At 52.6% G+C, this 18607-nt stretch overlaps 1 protein-coding gene across 2 annotated transcripts in view; it reads left to right on the forward strand.

The window, feature by feature from the left end:
• The window catches only part of ZNF423 (zinc finger protein 423), a 343209-nt gene that overhangs the window by 303424 nt on the left and 21178 nt on the right, over positions 1-18607 (forward strand). For both annotated transcript variants that reach the window (XM_070451337.1, XM_070451338.1), the window contains 2 exons: positions 6449-6580; positions 8228-8343. In XM_070451337.1, the coding sequence (XP_070307438.1) occupies positions 6449-6580; positions 8228-8343 (248 nt within the window). The remainder of the gene's footprint in view (positions 1-6448; positions 6581-8227; positions 8344-18607) is intronic.

Raw genomic sequence — 18607 nt, forward strand, 5'->3', positions numbered from 1 at the left:
AAGGTGCTAGAAAGGATGGGTTGCATGTGCTGTTTTGGGGTGGGGGTCTGGGTAGGCCTCTTGGAAGGAGCATCGTTTGAGCAGACCCCTGGATGCAGTGAGGGGAGGGGGATGAGGAGATGCTCTCTGGGGAGTGTCTCAGTGAGGGCAGAGGTCTTGTGGCAGAAGAAGCCTGCTTGGCTACCTTCCCAAAACCCGGGATGATGATTCTCCTTTTCTAGCAAAAGTAGCTGAAGCTCAGAGAGGTTCATGAATTTATCCAAGTACACATAGCGAGTGAGTGATGAAATGGGATTCAGACCCAAGTGTTCCCGGTTGTAACTCTTGTGTCCTTAATCCTGAATGGAAGCGTCTTTTTATGCCCTCTGTCCAAAGAGGCAGCAGTCACTGGTTGTCTCCTGGAGGGGTATATGCATGCACATTCCCGCTCTCACGGTGGCTTTTCCGACTGGGGTCCCTGCTTAGAGAAGGGCCAGGCAGGGCCCACGGCTCTGGCGGGAGCAGGTCACACTCCGTGCGTTGTAATCCAAGAACAATGCCCAGTCCCCTCCCCACCGCAGCCGGCTGCCCCTCCCTCCCAGGCAGCAAATTATGGCCTCTGAGTGTGTGCCCAGCCTGCCTTTGACTTCAGTGGGGTCCACCTGAGCTTCACCTTCAGGATTCTGATAATCAGCTCTCTCTCCTCCCGGCTTCCCCCAAGACCTGTATGGAAATAAGTATGTGTCTGCCAGGGATCAAATGCTTTTGGAGACAAAAGTCGGTACCGAGGACATTACAGGGAGCTATCATCTCGGCACGATGCTCTTCCACAAAGCCCTCCGCTCCTCTTTTGGGCTGACATACTTTCAGCCTGAAAGGTTCCAGCAGGCTGACTTGGTTTTAAGCAAAAGCACATCCTATTATTTTTTTGAGAAATGAAGTGTAAAATTAACACTTATTATTCCTGAGCAGAGGGAAAAAAAAATAGAAGGGAGAGAGGGACTCTGGGATTTTCGTGCTTGTCAGCTTGTTTGTTTGGCAGTTTGGGTTTTTCTTAAAAAAAAAAAAAATCATAATAAATTAATAGATTTGCCTGCGCCAGCCCCGACTTAGGGGGACTGGGAGGCAAGAGCCAGTACAGTGAGCAGGCAAAATCTGCGTTTCACTTTACAAATGAGTGGGGTTGCATAATGCACCTGAGTTGCGTGGGTCTCTCTTACGGATGCTTGTCATGTGCTCTTAAAAAAAAAAAAAAAGAGGGAGCGATTGTGCGTCTTCACTCACAAAATCCTCCAGCCCCACACCAGGATGGAGGGGCCTGCAGGCTCCCAGACAGCTTTGTTATTCTGCTCCTAGGTATCGCTGAGCCTGTGTGATCTTATATAATTCAGGGAAGTTAACTCTCCGAGCGTGCCTCTATCTGTGGACCCTGCGACTTGGGGTGGAATGAGAGGTTGCTGGCACCGGTGGGGGTGAGAGGGATGTGGCAGTGAATTCTTTCCGTCACCGTGGACTGGATGGTATTGGGTCACAGGCATGCAAAGGAGTGTTTGCACAGTAACTAGGGCAGCCCCCAGCCCCCTTCCCCCCTGTTCTCTTGGATGGTTTTACAGGCAGAGGTGCACGTAATGGACACCCCTGGGAACACCACCAGCCCCTGCCGGTGGGGAGAGGGCCTTCTCCTTCAGGAAGAAGATTTACAGATCAGAAGGTGGGCGAGATCCCTAGGTCTACGGGAAGCCTTCATTCAGGCTTTATTATTTCTCACCCACTTTTTACTTCTTGCTTGTTTTATCTGCCTTCTCCTGTCTCCCAGGTTGGACACTTTAGCACGTTAGATGGGGAGTGAGGAAAGGGAACAACCCCCCCAACTCGTCTACTGGTTCTTTATCTCATTATCCCGGAACCTCACATGGGCACCGGTTTGGGGCTGCGATTTGCTCAGATGGTGGCTGTTCAGGCCCCGGAACCGGCTTGCAGCTCCAGGACTGCCTGACTGTGCACATATTTCTGAACTTGGGTGCAGGCTGTAGCTGCATCTGGGAATCGGGGGGGACCGGCTGATGAATTGCTCGGCTCTCAGAGAACGGAAAGTGACTGTCAGACATGATTTCTCTGATTTATAAGTTGCGGGAGCCTTCTTTGTCCTCTCGCTATTTGAGTATCAGATGGGCAGGTCTCCATTCACAGCCAAGTGGATAAAGGCCCCCACTCGGCAGAGAACTGTAAATTCTCCTTTGCTGTCTCAGCCCAGGGAACCCACTCTGGCCGGGCAAGGGGAGAGAACCTGGCCAGGGCATCTCTTGTCCCTGAGTATTTTCTGAGCCCCTCCTTCAGGCCTACGTGTAGCCTGATGCTTTGGGGACCAGAGGAGAAGACATTATCTGTGCCCGTAGCCTCGATGCCAGGGTCAGGAAGACTCTTCAGATATGTCAGATGGACCCTGCCTGTGCCCAGTCAAGGGCAGCTGTGTGAGCTGGCATAGTCCAGGAGGCTGCCTGGAGGTGGTGGGCAGGTGGGATATGCACAAATAGGGAGGGCTTTGTATCCTGTTCAGAGTACCACCCCTAGCTTGCTGTGTTACCTCAGCAAATGGTCTCATTCTCTGAACCCATTTTTTTCTTGCCTAGAAATTTTCCCAGCAAGCAGAGTGATTTCTGAGATTCAGTTGATTATAAACTTAAACTTCAGTTAACTGCCAAAAAAAAAAACACACCTCTGCACAGTCATCATTTTCACATAACCTCTGCCTCATTAACGTGCAGATGTCCACATTCTAAAAGGGAGAGTGTATAGGGTGGTACCTCTCATTGATTCATTTATTCACTCACTCATTCCCTACTCTGCGCCAGGCTCTGAGAAGCATTGTTTTTGCGGGGCGGGGGTGCATTGGGGGGTCTTCTGAGGCAGTCCCCCACACTGGAGGCCATCTCTAATTATGATGAGAAGTTCCCCAAGGGAAGTGGCGGACGTGCGTGGGGCCTGTGCGGCGAGTGTGCTGAGCCTGCCCTATGTCCCAAAACTTGTCAATGAATTCCTTTTCCGCCGGTATAAATGGAAGATCAGCTTGAATCTCTGTTGGGTGCATGTGGCCTAGTTGCCGGGGCTCCAGGGGCACGACAAACACCCGGTAGATTGCAGCCAGTGGGCTATGTGGGGCAGGCCCACCTGCACACGTACGTGTGTGTGTTCGCCTCTGCCGTGGGGTGCCTCGAGGGGGTGGGGGGCGGCTGGGCCGGAGGGATGCCTGCTGTCCCCGCCAGCCCCTGCCAGGGCCTGAGGGACCCAGGGACTCGCCAGGAGCCTCAGCCCATCTGTGATTGTGCCTCGCCACTGGCAGAGCCCCTCTGCTACCTAATTCTTGCCTTTGAGGGCAGATCACAGCACCTGGCACCTTTGGTGAGGCTGGTTCCCGGGGGGAGCCCGAGGGGGAGCCTGTGTCCTTGGCTGTCCCAGATAACACTCTCCTCCTTACCCGCACGCTTGGCAACAAACACCTTATTGAGTGCTTGCTGTGTGCCAGAGACCGGTCAAAACCCCTTTCCGTGTGTTAAAGGAGTATTAACTCATTTAATTCTCGCATCGACTGTTAGAGGAAGGCTATTTTAGTGGGAGCAGGGATTGACTTTTTTTAAAGAAATTTTTCCAAAGGTTTTTTAAAAGCAGTTTTTAAAATACTTATTTATTTGGCTGTATTGTGTCTTAGTTGTGGCACTCGGGATCCTCATTGCCTCACGTGGGATCTTTTGTTGTGGACCATGGTGTGGCACGTGGGCTTGGTAGTCTTGGCGTGTGGGGTCAGTTGCACCCCAGCATATGGAATCTTAGTTCCCCAGCCAGGGATTGAACCCACCTCCCCCTACTAAAAAGCAGTTTTAGGTTTACAATGAAGTTGAAACATACAGACAGATTCCTTCTATCCCACTGCCCCCCACATGCATATCCTTCCCCATTATCAACATCACTCACAGGATGCTACTTTTTTTTTTTTTGCAAAGGTGAACCTAAAGTGAAGCAATATAGTCAGCTGAAATCCATCATTTTCCTTGGGGCTCACTCTTGGTATACATTTTATGGGTTTGGACGCGTGTATAAAGCTATTAGTATAAAGTCACACAGAAAGTTTTCGCTGGCCTAGAAGTCCTCAGTCCTCTGCCTGTTCATCACTCACCCCCAGTAAACACTGATCTTTCTATTGTCTACATAGTTTTTCCAGAATAGTTGGAATCCTACAGTATGTAGCATTTTTCAGATTGGCTTCTTTCACTTAGTAATATGCACTTAAGGTTCCTCACTGTCTTCTTTTTAGCCTGAATAACATTTCACTGTGGGCTTCCCTGGTGGCTAAGACAGTAAGAAAGTGAAGGTGAAAGTCGCTAAGTCGTGTCCAACTCTTTGAGACCCCATGGACTATACAGTGCACGGAGTTCTCCAGGCCAGAATACTGCAGTGGGTAGCCTTTCCCTTCTCTAGAGGATCTTCCCAACCCAGGGATCGAACCCAGGTCTCCCGCATTGTGGGCAAATTCTTTACCAGTTGAGCTACAGGGGAAGCCCAAGAATACTGGAGTGGGTAGCCTATCCCTTCTCCAGCGGATCTTCCTGACCTAGGGATTGAATCGGGGTCTCCTGCATTGCAGGAGGATTCTTTACCAACTGAGCTGTGAGGGAAGCCTAGACAGTAAAGAATCTGCCTGCAATGTGGGAGACCTGGGTTCGATCCCTGGGTTGGGAAGATCCCCTGGAGAAGGGCATGGCAACCCATTCCAGTATTATTGCCTGAAGAATTTCATGAACAGAGGAGCCTGGCTGGCTACAATCCAAGGGCTGGCAAAAAGTCAGACACAACTGAGCAGCACACACACAGACACACACACACACACACACACAATATTCCATTGTCTGGAAGTATCTCAGTTTATGAATCCACTCATCTACTGAAGGACATCTTGGTTCCTTGGCAACATTAAATAAAGCTGCTGTAATGATCCATATACCAGTTTTTGTGTGAACTTAAGTTTTCAGCTATTTTTGGTAAATAGTAAGGAGTGAGATTGCTAGATCATATGGTAAGGGTATGTTTAGTTTTATAAGAAGCTGCCAAGCAGTCTTGCAAAGAAGCTATACTATTTTGCATTCTCACCAGCAATGAATGGGCGTTCCTGTTGCTCCACCTCCTCACCAACATTTGCTGTTGTCGGTGTTCTGGATTTTGGCCATTCTCATAGGTGTGCAGTATTAAGGAGAACTGCTATTATTTTAGCAAAGAGGAAACTGAGGCCCAGAGAGGTTACGTAACTTACCCAAGGTCATGCAGTAAGTGGCAGAGTCAGACTCTAGCCCTGGATGAGGTGACACTCAAGCTGGGGCGATTCCTCCCCTGGCCAGCAGGCCACGCTGCTCTCAGGTGCAGCCTGGTTCATCCTTGCTCAGCCCTGTGAGGTGGGGACTCAGGTGGCCACCATCTACTGAGAGTGAACTGATGCCCAGATTACGTGGCTAGAGGAAGCAGCCAGGATTTGAACTCTGTCCTGCTGGTTCCAGGCAGGAGCACCAGATCTCGGCTCTGCTGGCCTTGGGGCATGCTCCCTTCTCTGGCCGCCTTGGAGTGAAGGTTTGGGGTCATAGCAGCTCCCAGGTGAAGGGATGGAGCCATGTTCTGATCTGGAAGCAGCATGGGGTGTCTGCCCATTGTCTGCGAGCACTGGCTAGACCATCTGTTCAAAGTGTTTAGAAGAGCACTTTCTTGTGTTTTTCAGTATCTTCTGGTGGCTGCCCAGACCTTTTAGAGTAGAATCCCTAAGCCCTCCAGTGTCCACCAAGGCCCTTCCTGAAGTGCATCCCTGGGTTCCCACTGTCCCAAGCTGTCTCCGCCCCCTTGCTACCATCCAGATGGCCCCACATGGACCCACCTCAGGGCCTGGCTCTGACTCTCACCTCTGGAGCTCCATGCATTCCCTCCCCACCTCTTGGCACTGAGACATGTTGACTGTCTTTATTATCTGTCTCCTCATCACTGGAATGGGGACAAGTGCATTATCCACTTAGCTCCCCCACAGAATCCCCAGCTCAAAGTACTTGGCACACAGTACATGCTCAATAAATGGTCTGTTGGATTTTGAAAAATTCTAGCTGAACTCCCTCCTCCAAGCTGACCCCATCCCGGGCCCCTCTCCTCTATGATACAGTCTGGGACGCAAACGGCTGTTCATGGCTCTCGCACCGCATGGCTAGACCAGCAAGAAGTCACAGCAAATGACACATCCAAGAGCCAGCTATTCGGGTCTGGCAGCCTCCGGAGGCTGGAGCACCTGGAGCTGGGATGGGTCTCAGCATCCATGGAGCCCCTCCCTGGGCTCTGGTTCCAGGGGGTCATGGAGGGCTGGCCTGGGGTGTCCGGGGCAGGGCATGGCCTCCAGCAGGAGGATGTGGCCCACAGGATCACTGACTGGCCGTGGTTCTTCTTGCAGAGGAAGGCATCAACCATGAGTGTAAGCTGTGCAACCAGATGTTCGACTCCCCGGCCAAGCTCCTCTGTCACCTCATCGAGCACAGCTTCGAGGGCATGGGAGGCACCTTCAAATGCCCTGTGTGCTTCACAGGTAGGTGTGCCTGGCGGGGAGCCGGTGGGGAGAGGCAAGGGACCCAGGAGCCCAGCCCTTCAAGCCCTGGCGTCAGTTCCTGGTGCAGTGTGGCTCTGGAGTTCATGGGGGACGCCCGGAGGGATCCGCCACCCCATGGAGCACGTGCCTCCTCTGCGCCCAGCTGACCTGGCCCTCCCGTCTATGCTCTCAGCCTCTGCGCTTCAGCAGCGGGATCTCCTAGCCCTCCTCCCACCCTGTTGCTGCCAGGCCTTCCCCCAGCCTTGCCCTTCTGCAGTGGGACTCCAGGCTCGTTTCTGAGCTGCGAGCTCTGTCCAGCACCAGTGGGGCTCTCCCTTCGCCTCCCTCCTGCCCACCCCACCGCCCAGCGCCCTGGTCTGTCCCAGCCCCTGCTGCATCCATGCTCCAGGCTGGAGGGGTCAAGGGCGGTTCTGCCAGCCAAACTCCCCAGCCCCCGGACTGGCTGCCAGCCCGGGCGAGCGGCTGCCCCGGCCCGAGGCGAGTCTCAGGGGCTCTGCCGGGCCCCCCTCCTGCCGCCCAGATGGCAGCCGGTGTGTGTGGGGGAGCCTGGCCTTCCCCTGCCTCCCCCCTGACATCTGTTGTCTGCCACGGCGGGAAGCCCACCCTGGGGAGGGCGCCTGGCAGGAGGGGATCTCTGAAGAGCTCACCTCCCAGACACACAGTTGCTTCAGGGCCACCTCCTGTGGGTGCCCAGGGCCGGGACCCCCTCGTGGACTCCTGCTGTGGGAGGTGGGGGCCATGAGCTGCTGGAAGGGGCTCCGCTATTGGGAGGGCCCCACACACTCACACCCCTCTGGGGTTCCCAGGAGTCTTGGCATGCACTGGTTCCCCCCCCCCCGCCAATCCCTCAGTCTCAGGAGCCCCCACCCATCTGTTACCATCACACTCCATGAGCTGAGTCGGGGCTGGCAACAAGGGGCCCCAGCTGCCAGGTCTGCCCACCCAGGACACGGGGTCCGCTGCATAGGGATGGATGTGAGGATGTAGACAACCTCAGCAAGAATAGTGATCCAGGTCCACTGAGCACCTTCCACTGTGCCATTGTCCATTGTGCCAGACAGTGTGCTGAGCTCATTTAATACAGACCTCGGCTCTGCCACCTGCAGAGAGAGACCCTGGACAAGACACTCAACACTCCCAGTGCCACAGTTTTCCATCAAATGGGGATAACTCACAGTGCCTGCCTTACAGGCCTGTGCTGTAGTCAGGGACTCCACACGCAGTAGGTAACCAGCAAACGGTGATGATGACAACGATGACATTCATTGGGCTAATTAAGTGCCAGGCCATCTTCTAAGTGTTTTGCAAGTATTAAACCATTTGGTCCTCCCAGCTACCCCCGTGAGTTGCCTACTTTCATGGTCCTCGTTTTTCGGGTGAGGAAAGGAAGCCCAGAGAGGTTAAGTGACTTGTCCAATATCGCACAGCCTGCGCGTGGCAGAGCTCAGCTTCACTGGCTTGAACCCTCTCCAGTGGGTGCCCGTGATGCTCCAGATAGCCCACTGTTTGGCCGCTGTGTCCATGCCTGGGTGATCCCCACTCGGGAGTGGTGTGGGACAGCTGTGGTGGGTGGCCGGGCTGGTGTCCCTCGTGTCCTCTGACGGCCATGTCCACGTCCGTGTCCAGTCTTCGTCCAGGCCAACAAGTTGCAGCAGCACATCTTTGCTGTTCATGGGCAGGAAGACAAGATCTATGACTGCTCACAGTGCCCACAGAAGTTCTTCTTCCAGACCGAGCTGCAGGTGAGTGCCCTGGCCCGCTGCACACACCCCCCTGGGGCTCTTCGGGGCCCCCACTGGCACTCAGGGTCTTGGGGTGAATCCATGATGGTGGGGTCTTGTACTCAGCCCCACCCTAACCAAAAAAGCAACAGGCCCTCTGGACTTGTGCTTGTGGGTCTGGAGCCAGTGCTCGCCCTCCTGGCTGGCTGGCTGGGAAGTGGCCTCCTGGCCTTGCTGGGCCAGCATTCTGAGCAGAGCCGGACCGAAGCAGCTGAGCCTGGAACTCGATTCAGAGGCTTTTAACATTTGTGTGTTTCTGTGGCAAATCCTTTGCCCTCTCAGGGATTTCATTTCCCCCACCAGTGTTTCGTGATGATGTTCCTCTGAACTTTGGATCTATGGCTGGTGGCCCGTGTAGCTTGCATGGCTGAATCCTGGGGTCGTGGGCATCTGGAAGCTGGATCTCGTGTCTTGGAACATGCAGTGTGCCCAGGAAAGCCAGAAAAGTGAGAGCAGTGGATGCTGGGTTGAGCCCCAACTCAGAAAGGGATATTTGCCATGGGTCCCCGAGGCTGATGCGGCCCTCAAGTGTGGCACGCAGCCCTCAGCTTCTTCAGTGCCCGCCTCCCATCCATCCAGGGTCTGCAGTAGCTGAGAGGGCGCCCTTGGGAAGGGAAGATGCTCTGGTGGTCCTTCCTGGACCCACAGCCACTTCCCTCAGTGTCCTCTGGGACTCCTTCCCACCCGTTGCTGGTTTTTAAGGACCAAGATCTGTGTCCAGGTGAAACCATCTTCTCACCCACTGGTTTTTGCAAGAAACTCTCATAATGCTAGGGAGGTCATACACCATCCCAGAAATACCACAGACTCACATCCAGAGAGAAAAATCATATATATACTGTATAATAGCATCACACACACAAAGCACATTTCCACACATGCAGTTTCTGTACCTACACACAGAAACATCATTTTCATTGAGTAACATCACAAATACACAGCATCACACCACAGCCCAAAAGTAACACACAGGCATCCACAGAAATGCTACACGTCCCACATCCTGGGAATAACATGGTTTTCAGTTGGGAGGCAGGTTAGGTTCTGCTGCAGTAACAAACATCCCTTAGCTCTGTCTTCAAGTAACAAAGATTTATTTGCTGCTCACGTTACATATCCAGGCAGATGGCTTGGGAGGGACTCTGCTCACAGTAGTCACTGACCTGGGCCCGTGGCGGGTCCATCTCCTATCACGTTTGCGTTGTCACTGAGGCAGGGAGAGGAGGAGATGACAGTTGTCTGTAAGAGGAGAGCTGGCTTCCTCACACCCCCAAGGACCAGGGCACACCAAGGCAGAAACCCACAGTATCTGCCCACGCTATACACGCGGCCTGCACACCCATGCAGTTGGTGGTCCTGCGCTCAGCATCTACACCCCCCGCCCCCCCTGCCCCAGGGGAGGACAGGGCTGCAGTCACAGCAGAGTCATCCTGTCGCTGGAACTTTGCTGGGGTTGAAGGGGTGCAGCCATGCCTGTTGCAAGGTAGCCTGCTTCATCATGCTGCAGCCCGTGCACTCAGCCAGCCCGGATAGGCCTATGTGGCTCCTGACAGCCATCGCCCAGAGCAAGTGGAGATAGGCCCACACAGGGCCCAAGAGGGATTCGCCATCCCATAGTGAGGGTCCCGCTCCCATGGGCTGGCCCTGCACCCGGGCTGGGCAGGCAGAGCTGACAGGCCTGACCTCTGACCTTGACCTGCGCCAGGTGGTTTGCTGGAAAGCCTATTTCTTTTCCTCCTTTGGGTAGCCCTTCTGAGTTCCTCTAAGTCCTGTATTACTCACACAACCTTTATCCCATCTCAGTGTAGGGGAGAATTACGGAGGCCCAGAGAGGGGATTCTACTTCCAAATGACCACCAGCAAGGTAGCGACCCCACCCAGGGCCCCACCACTGTCTCCGTATTGATCCACAAACTGTGTACTTCTGTGCCGAGCCTCTGAGGGGACAGGTAACTGCCCCCCTTCTCATTTGACCAAGGGGGCTGGTACCAGCCCTGATCGGTGAATGTCTGGGAAGCCTTGCTTGTGCATGGGCTGAGCGCCCAGCACCCTACCTCCACTTGCCTTACCTGCCTGGCCAGCTACCAAAATGGGGCCCAGGTCCCCAGACAAGTGAGCCCTTTTATAGCCTAACACATGGGTGCATGCTAAGTTGCTTCAGTCGTGTCTGACTCTTTGCAACCCTGGACTGTAGCCCTCCAGGCTCCTCTGTCCATGGGATTCTCCAGGCAAGAGTACTGGAATGGGTTGCCATGCCCTTCTCCAGGCGATCTTCCCTACCCAGGGATTGAACTCGAGTCTTCTGTATTGGCAGGCAGGTTCTTTACCACTAGCGCCACCTGGGAAGCCCCATAGCCCAACACAGCAGGCCTCTCTTAAATGCACCAGCTCATATAAACTATGATTTACTTAAACTTCGGGCTCACTCAGCCCTCTGGTTCCCCCACACTGTCCTGAACACCAAAAGAGGGATGACTGCTTTACATGTTGGCTTAGAGGTTTTCCCCAGAGAAACTTCCCTGGTCCTGCCTTTTACGAGCTTCATCAGCATCCCTGTGCCAGAGACCAGCTTTGCGGTGTGAAGATGTAGGCAGCTGTGGTTTCAAGTCTTGTCTCACTTCAGCAGCACCTACCTGGGGCTGCAGACGTCCCAGATGCCAGAATGGTTTGTGTGGGCTGGGGGTTCCCTGGGTCACCCAGTTGGTCTTTAAGGCAGATCCTCAAATGCCGACAACCTCACTAAATTATAGCCTTAACGAGTCACTATTTTCTGCAATTAATGATTTTAATTACAGACCATTTAAATGTGGAAGTGTTATAGTAACGCCAAATGTATGCAAATAATGGCTTTCGTTAAGTAACTCAAAGAGCAATTTTCTTGGGTTTTTGAGAGAAGGATTTTTCAGGCATTGAAAATTTCATCATCATTACACTGAAGCTGGAGCTGGCAGACACGTGGATTATTTCCCTCGAGTGACATGTGGTGGTTTGGGGGTGCAACAGAAGACGGGGCCTGGTCCTTGCTGAGGCCTTGACTGGCTCCCCAGGCTATATGTCATGTCGGTTCTGTGGAGAGACCCAGGGCAGCTGATGTTTTTAGGCACAAGCAACTCTGGGCTGAGAGGTCTTGGGAAGATGTGAAATCTAGAGTTTTTCTCACTATCGGAGCATAGTTCCTGCTGTGGATATAGAGGTAATAGAGGTGGGTTTGGGCTCCGGTTGGCTTGGTCTCTGTCAGAATGAAATGTCTGCCTCCAAAGGGAGTATTCTCTTGGGTTGCATTAATAGGAGCACAGTTGCCAGAAAGAGGGAGGTGCAAGTCCTATTTGGTTCTGAGTTCACCTGGCTCTGCCCAAAGACTGAGATTAGTTTAAAGGGCTTTGGATGAACCAGGGCATATTCATTGATTAGATGCTTGAGAGGGAACTCACGTTTCTCTTTATTTGTTCAGAGCAGGGAGAGGTGGAGAGGTGGAGTGTGTGTTATGAACAGACACTAGATCTAGAAACCAGCAGGACAGTGGTGAGTGAGACAGAGAAACGCCCATAAGGCCTCCGTTCTGGAGGGCACTGACAGACACTTTCCAACGGTGGTCAGTGACATGGAGAGGATAAAGTCAGGTATTGGCTCGAGCATAATGGGGGTGCGATTGGTTACAGCTTGGTGAGTGTGGTAAGGAAGGGGCTTCTCTCTGAGGAAGTGGCATTTGAGCTGAGGCCCGGGAGATGAGAGGGAGAGAGGGTGTGTGGAGGAGAGCCATGAGTGGAAAGGCCCTGTGGCCAGTGTGAGTCAGGGGTGTTGCTGGGATGACAGAAGGTGACGTGGAGCTGAAGCACAGTGGGGTAGGGCGTGGTGAAAGGGGCTGGGAGTGGAGGCCAGGTCTCAGCAAGATTCGTAGGACAGCAAAGGTGTTTGAATTCGATCCCCACTGTGATGGGGAACCAGGCAGGGAAGAGATGCTACCTGATTTATATCCTGAACCCAAATTTAAGAAATTTAGCCTTTGAGAGTCACTGACTATTAAGAGACTGAAAAATCACAAGCTGAGAGAAAATATTTGCAAATCACTTATGTGATAAAATACTTGAATCTGGAACGTATTTTTAAAAAACTCTCAAAACTCAATAATGAGGGGGGAAATCAACAACAACAACGAAATTTCAACACTTCACCAAAGATGTAGGATGTTCACCATGTTAGTATTTAAAAACTTTGTGGGTGATCAGTCTCTCAGTCATGTCCAACTCTTTGTGACCCCCATGGATTGTAGCCCACCAGGCGCCTCTGTCCATGGAATTTTCCAGGCAAGAATACTGGTGTGGGTTGCCATTTGCTATTCAAGGGGATCTTCCCAGTCCAAGAAATGAACCTGTGTCTCTTGCATCTCCTGCATTGGCGGGGGGATTCTTTATCTCTGTGCCATCTGGGAAGCCACAGTTAGTAATTAGGGATGAGCAAGTGAAAACCACGACATAATACCATGATACGCCTAGTAGGATGACTAAAACAAAACCAAAAAACTGACAAGTGCCAGCCAGGGTGTAGAGGAGCAGCCAGAACTTTCCTAAATTGCTGGGGGAATGCAACATGGTGAGCCATGTGGCAAAATAGTTTGTACAAAGTTTCTTACAAAGTTAAGCATACAGTTAACCTATGACCTAGCAAGGCTACTGCTGGGTGTTTATCCCAGAGAACTTGAAAACATACCCATCTGGAAACCTCTACATGACTGATATAAAACTTTATTTATAATGGCCCCAATCTGGAAACACCCCAATGGTCCCTTCCCTGGTAAGTGAGCAGACAGGTGTATCTGTTCATACCCTGGACTACTACTTAGCAATAAAATGCAACTGCTCTTACATACAACAACATATGTGAACTGCAAATGGCAAGTGAAAGAAGCCAGGCTCAAAAGGCTCCATACTGTGTGATTCTGTATATATGATGCTGTGGAAAAAGACGAAAATATGGGAACAGAAAACAGACCAACAGTGGCCAGGGGTTGGGGCTGGAAAGAAACAAGGAAGCCTAGACAAGATTCATCTAAGCATACAAATGCACACACAAGCATGCATGCCCCACTCAGCCAGGCACAGTGCTAGGCTGTGAGCATGCAGCCTGGCTTCAAGGAGCTTTCAAGGGGTAATTCACCAGGAGAAGGCTTGACTGGACTGCTGGGGGAGTGTGGGGACAGTTGCCTTCAAGTGTTTTAAGCTCTGCCGGAATGAGGGGTGCTCAACATGCTTCCGGTGGCCCCTGACTTCCGGTAGTGGGCGGAGACTCCGGATGAAGATTTTCTTCTCTGACAATGGTGATTCAGGCGCCACTCTCTGAGGTTAGCTCGAGCAAGATGGGAATGAAATTGTAGGGACGTGGGCGTGACTGTGAATGCCAAGAGCAGGAAGCACCATTGAGTTTTCAGCGGTCCTGTTCCCAGGAACCACGTGCCCTTGACCAAGGCAGTGACACTTGTCCCTGCGTCTTTCTGGCTTGGAACGTGTTCTCTATTGCTGACTCTCCAGGAACACCCAGCTAAGCCAGAAATGGTGACTGCGGCTAACAGCCAGTGTGCAGGCAACAGGTTATAGATTCCTGGAGTGGAAGTCTGGTGGTTGTGCTCAGGTGTGCTGTCCAATCCTGCTCCAGTCAGCTGTGGCCCCATGTGAGGCCAATAATGAGTACCAGCCGGGGAAGGAGAGCTGGGCAGGTAGACACCACAGATGCCTACGATGTGGGCAAACTGTACAAATGGAATAAATGGAAGGTAGTGAGGTGCTTGTCAGAGGAGGTGTGCAAACAGAGTGAAATGCTGCAGGGGGGGCGGGGCAGGGAGCACAGACTTTGTGAGGGTGGCTCTGCATTTGAAGCCTTAAAGATGGTGACTGCAGCCATGAAATTAAAAGATGCTTGCTCTTTTAAAGCTATGACAAACCTAGACAGCATATTAAAAAGCAGAGACATTACTGGCAAAGGTTTGTTTAGTCAAAGCTATGGTTTTTCCAGTAGTCATGTATGGTTGTGAGAGTTGGACCATAACGAAGGCTGAGCACCAAAGAATTGATGCTTTTGAACTGTGGTATTGGAGAAGACTCTTGAGAATTCCTTGGACTGCAAGGAGATCCAACCAGCCAATCCTAAAGGAAATCAGTCCTGAATATTCATTGGAAGGACTGATGCTGAAGCTGAAGCTCCAGTACTTTGGCCACCTGATGCGAAGAACTGACTCATTGGAAAAGCCCCTGATCCTGGGAAAGATTCGGAGAAGGCAATGGCAACCCACTCCAGTACTCTTGTCTGGAAAATCCCATGGATGGAGGAGCCTGGTAGGCTGCAGTCCATGGGGTCGCTAAGAGTTCAACACGACTGAGCGACTTCACTTTCACTTTTCACTTTCATGGATTGGAGAAGGCAATGGCACCCCACTCCAGTACTCTTGGCTGGAAAATCCCATGGACGGAAGAGCCTGGTGGGCTGTAGACCATAGGGTCGCTAAGACACGACTGAGCGACTTCACTTTCACTTCTCACTTTCATGCTTTGGAGAAGGAAATGGCAGCCTACTCCAGTATTCTTGCCTGGAGAATCCCAGGGACAGGGGAGCCTGGTGGGCTCTGTCTATGGGGTCGCACAGGGTCGGACATGACTGAAGTGACTTAGCAGCAGCAGAAGCTGGGAAAGATTGAAGGCAAGAGGAGAAGGGGACAACAGAGGATGAGATGATTGGATGGCATCAATGATTTCATGGACACGAGTTTGAGCAAGCTCCAGGAGCTGATGATGGACAGGGAAACCTGGTGTGCTGCAGTCCATGGGGTCACAAAGAGTCAGACACAGCTGAGCGACTGAACTGAACTCCATCATTTATCAGCTGTGGGCCTCATTTTCTTTATCTGTAAAGTGGGTATTAATAGTTCTTACTAACTCATGGTTGTGTTGTAAAGCCCTTGGCGCACCTACCTGTTACTGTTATCATATACTAGTAGTATAGTTAGCATTGGCCATTTGAGGTTCGGATGACTGGGTGGGGTCCCCTCTGTGTGGTCTTTGCTGTGATTTCATGATTTCTGGCCTGAGCTGGAATAAAGTGAGACTAAATCTTTCCTCCTGTGGTGCCCAGCCAAGTCTCAAGGCCACGGGCATTGGGGTGTGGGAGTTGCTGGGTGCAGGGCAGGGAGGTGAGGGGGAAAGGGCACAGACTGGGGGCCTGAGGCTGGATCATCACTCCCCTCTTTCTACATGTTTCCGAGCGCCTTTGGCCCAGGCCTTTTCTCTGGACGCTGTTTCCTCTGCCGTGCCCGGGCTCAGTGGAGGGAGGCGTGCAGATTTGGTTGGGGATGTGAGACAGCCCTGTAAACTGCACACCCCGAAAGTGTCAAGGCCGTTGGCCTTGCGTTTCCAGCCTCAGGCCTCAGCAGATGAAGGCCTGGGGCCCTGTGGGCCCTTTGCCAGGGGTGAGCTGACCTGAGGGGAGGGGCGCGCTCCGCCCGCCCAGCCCAGCTGTCTCTGATGCCCGCGGACACCTCTGTGCTCACAGACGCTGGCAGAGACGCACCTCCTTCTCTCCATCCTGAGAGCCTCACTGCATCCCAGTCTTCATTATCGCCAAGGGGGCCTGTAAGGGGCGTCACCGATTCCCAGCCATACACCGCAGGCCTCTGACAGGTGGACGGGCTCCCTGCAGAACTGGCCAGGAAGTGGTTATAACAGCCGCCCCCTGGGTGGACACCTAGTGTGGGTCAGGCCCTGTTCTAAGCATTTTGCGTGGATTGTCTTCACCGCGGTCCTGTGACACAGGCTCTCCTTTTCCCCATTGACTGATGTGGAAACTGAGACTCCGAGAGGTTAAATGATTTGCCCAGGGTCACTTGCCCATGGCAGAGCCACAGACAAAGCCAAATCATCTTTGCCACCAAGGCAAACAGAAATCCTCCAAAGTTTAAATGAATTGCCATTTATATGAGCTAATAGATTTAAATGAGGCCTGCGGTGCTGAACTATAAAAAGCCTTGTGTCAGGGGACCCAGAAACTATTTTAGTAGTTGGGCCAAGCAGGTAGCACAAATAGCGGTAACAGGGGATGCAGAGGAACCTGCTCGTGGGTGGGCCCCAGCGGAAGCACCCTGGGGACTGTTCTGCGGAGCCAGGCCTGTGCAGCCGTGTTTGCAAGGCTGCAGCTTGAGGCCAGGAGCCTGCAAATTTTCTCGCGATGAGCAGTCAGCTCAGGCCAGGCTTAGGGAGAGAGGAAGAATGGGGGCCAGGTTTGGGGAGAGGAACCTCACAAGCTCTCACGCTTCCTGGCGATGCATCTTCGTGCTCACACAGCTTGGCCAGTGCTGTCACAGGAGGCTGAGCTGGAGAAAGGTCTCTGATGCTTGGACATCTGGCATCCCAGACCTCTGCGATGGGGCCGGGAAGAGGGAATGTTGGGCCTGTCCCGTGCCCTGGAATCTAGACTCCGTCATCGACAAAAGCCCGGGGCCGCAGGAAGCACGTCCCAAGCAGGCCCGCAGCGGCAAAGCGGCCAGCCTGGCGTTGAGCGGGCGCATTTAAAGGATTAGCTCACGCTGTTTGCTTGTGTGTGCCTAATCATGCCGCTTCCAGCTAAATGATTACAATTGATTAAAAGCAGAGCTAGGTATTCTAACTAGCAACCTGGAGCCCGTCCGATGGGGCCAGCTGGGCCCTACCAGGTGGAATCCTGGTACCCAGCCAGGGGGAGGTGTCTGTGAGCCAGGGGCGTGGTCTGAGCCCCAGGGGGACACTTCCTTGTGAACACTGACTTTGACCTTTTCCCTCATTCCATTTCACAGACATTTACTGAGTACCGGTTACAGTCATCATCATGGGGGCCTGGGCTGTGGCTGTGAACGGGTACACAGGTCCCTGTGCTCACGAAGTTGACGTTCTGCAAGAGATACCAATGATGTCAGTAAATATGTGAACGAGGTTGTTCCAGATTGCAGAATTTTGAAGACAGTAAAACACTGCTTTGGGACAGAAAGTCAAATGTGTGTGTGTGCTGGGGCAAGGAGGAGGGACTAACAGGGCTGGAAAATCAGACCAGGGGGTCAAGGAAGGCTGACATATCAGTTGAGTCCCGGAGGTTGAGAAGGAACCAGTCGGGGGAAGAGCTGGAGGGATATCCGGGAAAGGGCACAGCCAGTGCAAAGGCTCAGAGGCATGGACAGATTTGGGGAGTCCGAGGAACGGAGAAGAGGGCAGTCAGGCTGGAGAGGAGTCAGGCCGCCTCTTGCTTCACTCTTCTGGCCGTGCTTCTCTCAGCTTCTGTGATCTGCGTGCACCTGCCGAGTCTTCTGCTCGAATGTCCTTCCCTTCGCCTCAGTCTTCAGGCCCTAGCCCAAGTGGTCCCTTCTCTGAGCAGCCGTCCCTGATTCTCGCTTCTTGGACTTCTCCAGCCCTGCATTTAACTCCCTCATCCCTTTGCATATACAGATTGCAACAACCATGTCTACACCTGACTTCCCACTCTAATGTGAGTTTTGGGAGGGTGAAGCCTCTTTCTGCCTGCCATCCATCCATCCATCCACCCACCATATGTCTCATCATATTTGTTTTTAGCTTTTGGAAAGTAGGAAACAAAGAGAAGAGAACACACACAAGGAAAGGAGTCAAAGAAGAAGAACTGCAACTGAAGACTCTAGGAGCCCATTTTTAAAATTCCTGGTCCTTATAAGATGGGTAACCAAGGAGCCAGTTTCCTTGCCTCTTTGCGCTGCTGCTATCAGATCCAGCCAGATAATTATAACTAATAATAATTAAAAACTGAAAGTGCTCTAGGCATGTACTTAGCATTTGACTCTTTGGCTGAGCTTTCCGTGAGCAGCAGCATCTTCCTCCTTCCTGTTTTAAAAGACGGCCCATCTGTGCCACCCACCACTACACAGAGGGTAGGGCCTGGCTGGGCTTAGCCAGGGGTGCGAGAGGGAGGTGCCCATGACACCCAGCCGTGGTCCCAGGCAGTGAGCACCTGTTGCAGGCATCGGAGTCCTTCCCAGGTTGCCCCTCCTCCATTGTTTCTGACTGCAGATGCTTGCCCCTTGCTGGCCTCAGCTGTACAGTGGGTTGGACCATGGCCTTGTCTGTACAATGGGGTGGGACCCACTGCCTCGGGTTTTGTGAGGATGGACGGTTCCCCTGCAGGAAAGCCCTTGCCAAGCACTTAGAATATAAATCTTCCTGTCGGTAATTACAGCACATTTAGG

Source organism: Odocoileus virginianus, chromosome 20 (genome assembly GCF_023699985.2).
Source record: "Odocoileus virginianus isolate 20LAN1187 ecotype Illinois chromosome 20, Ovbor_1.2, whole genome shotgun sequence".
In the NCBI taxonomy this organism is placed as follows: Eukaryota; Metazoa; Chordata; class Mammalia; order Artiodactyla; family Cervidae; genus Odocoileus; species Odocoileus virginianus.